We start from the raw sequence: 11,523 nt of genomic DNA on the forward strand, positions 1-11,523 counted from the left end.
TGACTTAAGTCAAGAAAAGACATAAATGAATGTGTGAATAAAGCAAACTAAAAGACTTGTGTGATGTGAAATAGCTGCACATGCAATCACTGGATCCTGATAGTTAAAAGGCCTGAACATTTGATCATTTTATCACTAAACATGATGAATTATCAGACCTCTATTGCTTGTAGGCATCTCAGTGAAAATGGGATTGCGGACATGGCTGAAGAACAGCTTCAACAGAGAAAGGATCCACAAAACTACTCTAAGATCTATAGGATACATAAGATTCCCAAGTGCAACATGTTTAACCTATCAGAGAGAAGTTAAGAGGCAAGCTCAGCCCATGCAATACAATCGAATATATATGAGATCAGGTCATATCAGTGCAGCAGATAAGAGCACTGTAGGGATCTGAGTCAGGAACAGTTATGAAAGAAAGAAAATGGGCTGAAGTAGCACCACAGAAGGGAGGTTAATTAACCATTGCTGTGGGATATAGTAAAGTCTCTCTTATGAATGCTTAAGAGAAGTTATTTTTTCTGCAAGGTACATTTGCACCCCTCAAAATGCCTGGGAAGCAAGGACTCAACAAGTATTACAGCCTTGTTATACTTTGCCTTTAAGTCTTTTTTGGTGACCAGAAAGGCACATGCTCACCAGACAAAGCTGTACCCCTGTATTGGGTTTGCATGGCAAGGTTTTGGTAGTGGGGGGGCTACAGGTGTAGCTTCTGTGAGAAGTTTCTCATATGTCCAATAGAGCCAATACCAGAAAGCTCCAAGATGGGCCCACTGCTGGCCAAGGCCAAGCCAACCAGCAATTGTTGTAGCGCCTCTGTGATAACATATTTAAGAAATGGAGAAAAAACTGCTCAGCAGCAGTTAAAGTCAGAGGAGTGAAGAATATGTGAGAGAAACAACTCTGCAGACACTAAGGTCAGTGAAAAAGGAGGGGGAGAGGGTGCTTCAGACACTGGAGCAGAGATTCCCCCGCAGCCCATGTGATACAGGGCCTAGATAGGAACAGGGGATGTAAGGGTTAATATGGGAATAGCAAGGAGGGAAATAGTCGAGATAAGAGTTTGCCTAGCTTGTACGAGGTGTTTGTGTTGCTCGACCACTATCTCCTGTTTAAGTAAAAAGCCTCCTCCACCCCTGAGTAAGTGAAGATGTTTGTGTTGATGGACCACTATCTCCTGTTTAAGTAAAAAGCCTCCTCCACCCCTGAGTAAGCGAAGATCACCCCACAACGGCACAAACCTGCTCTGCGGGTCCAGGGGGGTGACAGAGACTGCGCAGACTCAACTGGGAGGAGATCATGGAAATGCTAATTTTAATACGAAGCGGGGATAGGTGATGCATATGTATAGGCGTATTGCGAAATATTATGAATATGTAATCATTTGCTCTATAAATCTAAGGCAATGGTGCCACATGGTAGCACATATTTGGAGGAGTGATCCCCTATGTGCCCAGCGCTGAATAAACATACCTACTTTACAATCTATCAGATTGGGGAGTCTGTTTTCCGCACGTCAGTTTTGGCGAGCCAGGCAGGAGACTCTCTGCTCGACTACGGGATCGACTGCGGGGCGGACTCTCCCAGGCGCGCCCCGAGCACTTTCCTCGGAGGAGCCTCCGCTACCAGCCGCTCACCGTGGGGGGCAGACAAGGACTTCCTGAAGCCGCGGACCAAACGGTATGTTTAAGGATAGGAGCCTGTAAGTCGTACGCGTGGCTGGGGCAGCTGGTAAATCGCGCAGAGACGTCTGGCGTGCAGCTAAGCCGGGTAGGTGCACCGAAAAGGCGCGAATTCGTGCGGGTTAGGGGAGTCTAGAGGGCAATATTTTGCCGCAGACCGATAGAGCGGTCGCTGGCTCCATTCGGGTTAGGGGAGTCTAGAGGGCAATTATATTTTGCCGCAGACCGATAGAGCGGTCGCTGGCTCCAAATTGAAAGGCCTTTGTTTTGTTGTGTTTTCTTCTGTTTTGTTGTGTTCTGTTTGTCGTGCGGGTGAGGGGAGTCTGGGGGCAATTACATCTTGCCACAGAGCGATAGAGCGGTCGCTGGCTCCAATCGGGGGGGGGACCTGTTGGCCGATAGGGCGGCCACAGGCAAGAGTGATTGAAAAGGCGTTTTGTTTTGTTTTGTTTTGTAGTGTTTTATTTTGTTGTGTTCTGTTTTAACTTCAGATGAAAGTGCTGTAAGTATGTGGACGTCCGTGAGAATGGGAGATTGTGAGTGATTGCTGTGTGGTGATCGTAAGATTGTGAGTGATTGCTGTGTGGTGATCGTAAGATTGTGAGTGATTGCTGTGTGGTGATCATAAGATTGTGAGTGACTGCTGTGTGGTAATCATAAGATTGTGAGTGCTTGCTGTGTGGTGATCATAAGATTGTGAGTGACTGCTGTGTGGTGATTGTGTTAAGTGAGTGTTTTACAGAAACAAGATGGGTAATACTCAGAGAGGGGTGTTAAAAAAGAGCCCTCTCGGCTGTATACTCGCCCATTGGCGGGATATTGCAGGGAGCAGAGGCACGGAAAGCAAAAAGACTCTTGTAAAATATTGCAATCAGTGGTGGCCGCTGTATAAGCTGGAGGATGGTGCTAAATGGCCGCTTAATGGAACACTGGACTATAACACTTTGTTACAACTTATGTTGTTTTTTAAGGAGAGAAGGAAAATGGGATGAGGTATCATACGCAGATATGTTTTTCACTTTGCAAAACCACCCAGAGTGGCAAAGGGACTGTGGGTTAGTACCCCCACAGGACCCTATGGTGCTCGCACTTGAACGAGAAAGTAAGGAAAGTAGGGGTAAGCTAAAGAGGTGTTGCTCATCATGTAGTATTGGACAGAGATGTACAAAGGTGGATAAGGTGGAAAACTTCAGAAGCTGCGCCCTACGGAAAGTGGGAATCTGGAGGTATTGTTAGAGGAGGCGTGGAAAGTGTTTAGCAACAGGGAAGAAGAAGGTCGACAAGGACAGATGAAGTTGATGGCCACTATGGTTCAGAGACCGGCCAGGCAACAACCGCAGCTGGGGCGGGATCAGAGTGCTTTGTGCAAGGGTTGGAGAATGGGAAGGCTTCTATGAATGTCAAATGTAACAGAGGACTGACGGGGACCTGGGGGATCTACCCTGGTGGATCCACTGGTTAAACTTAAGCTGGCGAGAGAACAAGAAGAAGTAGAACTTTTGGTAGACACAGGGGGGACGACTATGTTATGGTAAAGGGAGTGACCGGCCAATCTGAAAAGGCGTATTTTTGTAAACCTTTAAAGTTGATTTGGTTTACTGTCTTAGATTTGAAGGACGCCTTCTTTTGCCTTCCTCTCCATAAAGCCAGCCAAAAGTTGTTTGCATTTGAATGGGAAAATCCTAAAACTGGTCGAAAGACCCAGCTCACCTGGACAGTGTTGCCACAAGGGTTCAAGAATAGCCCTACTCTTTTTGGCAACCAGCTTGCAAAGGACTTGGAATCCTGGGAAGCCCCATCCGAAAAAGGAAAATTATTGCAGTATGAGAAGCAGGGCATTGCCCTGGGAATACTGGCACAAGACCTAGGTCCATACCGACGAGCTGTCGCCTACCTCTCTAAACAACTAGATGCGACTGCAAAAGGGTGGCCTGGGTGTCTGCGAGCGGTGGCTGCCCTGATATTGAACATACAGGAAGCTCGGAAGTTCACTCTGGGCCAGAAAATGACTGCCTATGTGTCCCATACAGTATCGGCAGTCCTGGAAGCAAAGGGAGGGCATTGGCTCTCCCCACAAAGATTTCTGAGATACCAAGCTGCACTAGTAGAACAAGATGATGTACAGATAATAGTCACTAATATTGTCAACCCAGCTTCTTTCCTCAGCGGTAACGTGGGGGAACCAGTGCACCATGACTGTCTGGAAACAATTGAGACGACATACTCAAGTCGCCCTGACCTGAAGGAAAGCCCCATGAAGGATGAGGAGAACTGGTTCACGGACGGAAGCAGTTACGTCCTGAACGGTAATCGACACGCAGGGTATGCCGTTACCACCAGTCAAAAGGTAATAGAATCAGGACCTCTGCCTGCAAATACTTCTGCACAAAAGGCAGAAATAATCGCTTTAACTCGAGCCCTGGAACTGGCCAAGGGTAAGATCATTAACATATACACGGACTCCAAATACGCTTTCGGAGTTGTGCACGCACATGGAGCAATTTGGAAAGAAAGAGGACTATTGAACTCCCAAGGGAAAAACATCAAACATGCGGAGGAAATTTTTAAACTATTAGAAGCTGTTCAACTTCCTGAGAAGGTGGCGATTATGCATACTAAAGCACACCAAAAGGTGAACTCTGAATTGGAAAAAGGCAACGAGCTGGCGGATAGGGAGGCAAAACGGGCTGCCAAAATAGAGATAAAGATGGAAGGAGCACTTATTCCCGATAGGCAAATTTCCCTGGAAAGTAAACCAGAATATACCAGGGAGGATCAGAAACTTATTGCAGATCTGGAAGGGACATATAACAAGGAAGGGTGGGCTTATACCCCACAGGGGAAGTTAATTATCCCCTCTCGTTTACTATGGCATTTCACACGAGAGGAGCATAGAAAGAGACACTGGGGAGCAGAAGCTTTGTATAGTCATTTGATAAAAGAGATTGTAGCCAGAAATTTGTATACCATGGTAAGGCAGGTGACTCGACAATGCAACATCTGCCTCCGGACTAATCCCCAAAACGCCCCCAAACTAGAAATGGGTCAGATTGGGAAGGGCAACGGGCCTGGGCAACAATGGCAAGTAGATTTTACGGAATTACCAAGAAAAGGGGGGTATCGATATTTGTTGGTACTGACTGATACCTTTTCAGGCTGGCCAGAAGCATTCCCTACTAGAACAGCTAAGGCTCGGGAGGTAACTAAAGTACTGATACAAGAAATAATACCACGATTTGGGGTTCCGGCAATCATATCCTCAGATAGAGGACCACACTTTGTCTCAAAAGTAGTACAACAAATTAGCCACCATTTGGGTATAGATTGGCAGCTTCATACCCCGTACCGCCCTCAGTCAAGCGGTCAAGTGGAAAAGATGAACCACTTAATCAAACAGCAAATTGTAAAATTGGGGCAAGAAGCAAACCTGACATGGCCTCAGTCCTTGCCCTTGGCCCTTTTACGCATACGGACAAGGCCAAGGGCAAGGGAAGGGCTAAGCCCCTTTGAAATTTTATATGGACAACCATACGGGGTACAAAAAAGGAATATCCACACAAATTGGAGATGAAATCATGAGCTCCTACATGGTGGCGTTAGGGAAGCAACTCAATAAGATCAGAAAACATGTAATTGGTACTCGAGGTAGAGGGCTGGATGGACCTGTACATGATATACAACCTGGGGACTATGTGTATGTTAAGTCTCTTACAGAGAAAACCTTGGAGCCACAATGGGAAGGGCCATTCCAGGTGCTGCTCACGACGTTTACAGCCATCAAGATTAGGGAATACTCGGCCTGGATACATCACACCCGAGTAAAGAAAGCCCATAAATCCCCATGGAAAGTTACCCAAGTTCGGCCAGGAAGATTACGCTTCTCACGATAAGTCTGATAATCATTTTTTCTCTAATGCATAGTCGAAGGTTCAGTGAATGGCCATGGTCCCAGGCTTACATTGGGCATACTAATAAGACTAGAAATGTGAGCAACCACACGTTGGCTACTATAGTTATGCAGGGGACAAATGTGCCCACAAAAGAAGAATGGGATGCCTATCCAGGAGAACCACAATTGCAGGGAACATTGGGACAAGAAATTAAAATTCAGATGCAGAGCATTTAATAGCTCTACTTACTGGGCAGGAAAACAAAGGCTGTTTGGGACAAAGCCACCAATTTTGAAAGGGGATTCCAATCTTGGTGGACTATGGTGAATTTTACTTATGACCCCACTACTAACATAGCTACTGCCTTTGTGCTCACTATACATAATGCCACAGTTTATGTAATCCACCCCATCATTGCATTAGGATTGAATCATGAGGACACAGTGCTCTATCCTTCAGAACATAGAGCATGGGCCCGGAAGGTGAATGAGAAATGGCAGACTGTAAATGTGGAATCTTGTATTACCCAAGAACAACAGGGGTTCATTTGTGAAAGTAATACAATTGATGCCCAAGATGTATGCCTTGACACTGAGCAAAGTATTTGCCACTTCGAAATTCACCCAGATAATAGTAAAAAACGGTGATTGTATATACTGGTCAAGGCTGTATATGTTTAAGAACTGCTTGTGTATTCGTAGAGATAGATCATGACAATGTAACTTTGCCCATTGGGAATCATTCTAATTTCTGTATTTGTAACTTTGTTAAGATCATTGGGTGTGACTTTGTATATTGGGCACCAGTGGTTTCCCACCAGTTGGTAAAATTTAAAATCACAGGGTATCTCGAGTTATCACCTACACCTATTGGAATGAACCTTACATTAGTAAGGCAATTGATTAAACACCAAGATCTGTTGGGGATCTTGAGAGAAATTCAGAAAAACGGAGAGAAAACTTTAGTCACTGTTCACCATGATACAAAAGAAATAAACAGGGTTTTGCAAAGAGCAAAACAAGATGCAAGTCATAACTGGTGGGATACTTTTTTCGGCTGGTCGCCTTCTGCAACAGGGATTCTTAACACTATGATACACCCCATTGTGATCCTACTAGGTAGTTTAGGAATTTTATTAGTACTAACCATAATGTTATATTTATGGGTCTGGAGAATGTTTAAAAGGATAACTGCTATGCATGAGGCTTTATATTATTCGGGAAAATTGTTGAAGTAAAAGAATTTACTTAGTATGATAAGAAAAGGGGGGATTGATACAGGGCCTAGATAGGAACAGGGGATGTAAGGGTTAATATGGGAATAGCAAGGAGGGAAATAGTCGAGATAAGAGTTTGCCTAGCTTGTACGAGGTGTTTGTGTTGCTCGACCACTATCTCCTGTTTAAGTAAAAAGCCTCCTCCACCCCTGAGTAAGTGAAGATGTTTGTGTTGATGGACCACTATCTCCTGTTTAAGTAAAAAGCCTCCTCCACCCCTGAGTAAGCGAAGATTACCCCACAACGGCACAAACCTGCTCTGCGGGTCCAGGGGGGTGACAGAGACTGCGCAGACTCAACTGGGAGGAGATCATGGAAATGCTAATTTTAATACGAAGCGGGGATAGGTGATGCATATGTATAGGCGTATTGCGAAATATTATGAATATGTAATCATTTGCTCTATAAATCTAAGGCAATGGTGCCACATGGTAGCACATATTTGGAGGAGTGATCCCCTATGTGCCCAGCGCTGAATAAACATACCTACTTTACAATCTATCAGATTGTGGAGTCTGTTTTCCGCACGTCACATGGAGGTTTATGATGGAGCAGATATCTACCTGCAGACTGTGGAGGACCCCACGCCAGAGCAGGTGGATACCCAAAGGACACTGTGACCCCATGGGAAGCCCACACTGGAGCAGGGTGCTGGCAGGACCTGTGAACCTGTGGAGAGAGGACATCACTCTGGAGCAGGTTTTCTGGCAGGATTTGTGACCCCCTGGGGCACCTGCACTGGAGCAGTCTGTTTCTGAAAGACTGCACCCCATGGAAGGGGCCCATGCTGGAGCAGTTCATGAAGAGCTGCAGCCTGTGGGAGGGACTCACATGTGAGAAGTTTGTGAAGAATTGTCTCCTGTGGGAGGGATTCCATGCTGGATCAGGGGAAGAGTGTGAGGAGTCCTCCCCCTGAGAAGAAAGGAGCAGCAGAAACATTTGAGGGACTGACCACAACCCCCCATTCCTTGTCCCCCAGTGCCAATGGGGGAGAGGAGGTAGAGAATTTGGGAGTGAAATTAAGCCCATGAAGAAGGGAGAGGTGGGATGTTTTAAGATTTGGGTTTATTTCTCATTAACCTACTTTGATTTGACTGCTAACAAATTAAGTCAAATTCCCTAAGTCCAGTCTGGTTTGCCCATGATGGTAATTGGTGAGTGAAAATTTGGCAGCTCTGGAGTAGAACTAGGAAAAGTAAAAGATAAAGGCAAGCATAGGCACTTTGCTAAGAGCTTCTTATAAAACTCTCATTAATCATCTACCAAATCTACATTCAAAATCCATCCAGCAAAATGTCTACAATTTTTTTGTCTGGAGACAAAAGACAATGGTAATACAATTTCCTCTTTCCAGAAAGGAAATGGGAGGAGAGTTGACATAGATGTGTGTAAGAGAACAGTGGCTGTTGGAACATGTCACAGTGTCCTCTGCAAGCATACTATTGAGTGAATGTAAAAAAAAGGTAATTTTCCTGTTGGCTGTCAAAGAGACTAGACAGAGCAGCAGCTGTGTTGGTAAGCACAGCTCAAAAGAGGGCATAGTCTTGCATTGACTAGTGACACTCTTTGTTTTGCTTGCATTGCAGTTTCAAGGCTTGCTAATTTAAAGAGGGGGGAAAAAATTATATATATATTCTAATGGGTATACAACAGTTGTAATAGAATCCAGACTGTGCAAGGCACTTTCTACACAAGCAACACAGAATTTAGCATGACCAGCTCCCACTTCAGGATCTCCTGTAGGTATGACCCTGTCCCTCATATTTGCAGCTGTGCACCGGCATGTTTCTCCAGCAGCTTGGTCTTACATAGCTTTTCAACCTGATCAGCGCGTACACAGTGACTGTGTCTGGCTTGTAGATTTGCGGGGCCATGGGGAAACAGCTGAATTGAGTGGATGGAAATCAATGGAGGACAACACCATGAGGAGTCTGGCTATGAATCAGCCTCACAGCCAGGGATTTTGAGAAGTTTAAAGGACTAAAACTTGGGGTTTCTCTTAGGTGCTTGAGAAGATGCAACATGGAGACCTACAGACCCTTACAAGAGGTGAAATATCCCAACTAAGGGTAGCTGCAACCTACTCTTGTCTTTGGAAGGCTTATCTCTGCCTGCTTATGATACTGCATGGTGTGGAGTGAGCTGGTAGCATCTGAGGCAGCATCCTGAGGGAATCCAGTCATTCATTATAGAGATCACTTTTCACATGTAGTTGTTCTGCGAGACTTACCTGCATTTTCAAGACTATCACTTCCCTGCTCCTCTCTTGCCGCCACTGTTTCTCTGGGATCCTGGCTGTTATTTGCTTTCCCTCTTGCAATTTGTGGTTTTCACGCAAGGGTTTTCTTCTCATCAGAAAAGACTCTGCCAGTTGCATCACTGAGAATGTCTGAGGAGGGAAAGGAGAAAATAAATAGCAGAGTGCAAAGGTGCCCTCAGAAATTTGAGCTGAAGTGAGTTTCTGCTAGGTTTACAGGCAGGGGCATCAACACAAGAACAGTAATTGTTTTAGATATATATCTCCGAAGAACAGGAATCACAAAGGAGGAATTATCTGTCTCACAGAACAGATGAGCCCAGTACTCAACTGCATCAAGTCAATTGAGAGCCATGTTGCATTAAGCCTATTTTCTCTGGTTTGTCTTTCTTCCAGCATTTTGCTACTGCAAGAAAATTGCTTCTTTTCAATCAGTGGTGACTTTCCCAAGTGCAGACCTAAGGCCTCAAGGAAAGCCACTAGAACACTTTGAAAACCTAGACCTGTGTCAGGTTTATCCTACCAGCATATGCTCCAACAGTTGCCTCTGGTGAGGAGTCGAGCTGCTGGTGCTAACCCTGAGGATTCACAGTATGTTTTCAGCAATGTCCTTCCTCTTCTCTCACTAGTACAGTGTCTAGCACCAGGTTTTCAAGACCACAGGACAGTAACAGCTAAAGACCTGGATGTGCTCAAATTTCTGAGTCCAGTCCTTGCAACATTTGGGCTTGAGGGAGTACAGTCACACATGCCTATGTGACTCAGGGCATGTCCAACACTGTCTTATCTTGCAGCAGATGTTGTTCACACTGGATGTGTAAAATGCCATGCTAGTAAGGGTGCTCCTTAGTTGTCAGCACGTCACAGAAGGAACTGAAGAGTTGTGTTCAAATCCTCTGTTTGCCTGGAGACACCTGAATCTGTAGTCTGCCTTGTCCAAGGAGTGTATTTTCCCACCTTGTTTCAGAGCCATGTCATGACCTTACCTCAGCTGGCTGCTTAGCTTCACACAGTAGAGTAAGCGATGTAAGAAATAGGAGGGAGTCTCCTAGCCAGTGAGAAAGTGGACAGAAAAGGGCATACCATGCTCAGCCTCCCTCCTTCTTACTATGCCATGTTCTTCTTTCCCCAGCTATCCCTTTCCTTCTGAAGATAAGGGCTCACCTGTTTGCAGGGTGAAGCATAAGGTCATTTATGACTCCTTGGGAGCAGTGTGCCTTCCTTGCAGACTTCATGGAATCTCTCACCAAGTGGCTTCAGCACTCTGTACTAAAGTGTGCTGGATTTCACGAGTATTAATCTTAATTACCTACTTTCTACTATGCATAGGAGGCAGCTTGACTGCAGGACACCTGAAGGTGAGCCAAGTTCCCCCCATTTTCCTCCTACCACTCTGCAGAAGCTGCTATAATGGCTGTTCTTTTGCTCTGTATAAATGGCAAATTTTCAGTCTTGTGAAGTCATCAGCCCCAAGAAATTCTTGCGGTTAGAGGATTCCCCAGTCTCACCACATGTGATTCAAAATGGGATGTCTTGTGTCTGTTTTGAACACTCACGCCATATATTTTCAATGGAAAGATACATTGCAGATAATATTTATAAAATATATCTGTTGTGGTTTGAGCCCAGAGGGCAACTGAGCACCACACAGCCATTCACTCACTCATTCCCCTCTCAGGAATGGGAAGGAGAAAATAAAGCAAAATGGTTCACGAATCCAGGTACGGACAGGGAGGACATTACTATTGTGGGCAAAACACAGAATCATTAGGGAAAGAAAAAGGTTATCACTTTAATTCAAACACTAAGGCAATGTTTAACAGACAAGGTGGGACAGTGACAAGAACAGCCACACCCCAAAAACACCTTCTTCCCACCCTTCTCTTCTTCCTGGGCTCATCTCTGCTCCCAATCTCTCTACCTCTGTCCTGGGTTTGAGTGAGTGGTGGGGTTTTTGGTGGAAGGGGAGGGGGCTATAGGGGTGTCCCCCTGTGTGAAAATTCTCAAAGCTCCCCCAGCTCCAAGTCAGCTCCACCTCTGCACCAAAACTGAGTCAATCAGCTGCACCTCTGCGATAGCATATTTAGGAAGGGACATGGTGAGGAGGAGTGGGACTTGTGAGGAGGAGTCACGGCAGCTGGGTGAACACCAAGGTCAGTGGAGGAACGGAGGAAGAAAGGAGGGGGGAGGTGTGCCGGAGCAGACACCCCCCTATATCCTCTGGGGAGACAGCAGGGCGGCCCCCCCCTGCCACCCATGAAGGTCTACAGTGGAGTAGACACTGATTTATGGCCTGTATTTCACATGACTGATCAAGGTGTTGTGCTCAAAGAAGGCCAGGGTCTTGTGGGAAAAGGTAGACCCCACTGTTGTAGTTCAGCGCTGGGAGGATTGCAGCATGCGGGGGTGTCCCAC

At 45.7% G+C, this 11,523-nt stretch overlaps 1 protein-coding gene across 1 annotated transcript; it reads left to right on the top strand.

Moving 5' to 3' along the window:
• The first annotated feature begins 1,710 nt into the window (after positions 1 to 1,710).
• Positions 1,711 to 5,991, top strand: LOC122152907. Its single transcript, XM_042788134.1, has 2 exons — positions 1,711 to 1,773; positions 3,332 to 5,991. The coding sequence occupies exon 2, from the start codon at positions 3,691 to 3,693 to the stop codon at positions 5,254 to 5,256; it is 1,566 nt and encodes a 521-aa protein (XP_042644068.1). The 5' UTR covers positions 1,711 to 1,773; positions 3,332 to 3,690; the 3' UTR covers positions 5,257 to 5,991.
• The last annotated feature ends 5,532 nt before the right edge of the window (positions 5,992 to 11,523 follow it).

Source organism: Tyto alba, unplaced genomic scaffold (assembly GCF_018691265.1).
Source record: "Tyto alba isolate M040663 unplaced genomic scaffold, T.alba_DEE_v4.0 Super-Scaffold_13, whole genome shotgun sequence".
Lineage (NCBI taxonomy): Eukaryota > Metazoa > Chordata > Aves > Strigiformes > Tytonidae > Tyto > Tyto alba.

What these genes read in the sequence shown, in the direction of transcription:
- LOC122152907 (XM_042788134.1), top strand. Translation starts at nt 3,691, where the DNA reads ATGACTGCCTATGTGTCCCATACAGTATCGGCAGTCCTGGAAGCAAAG.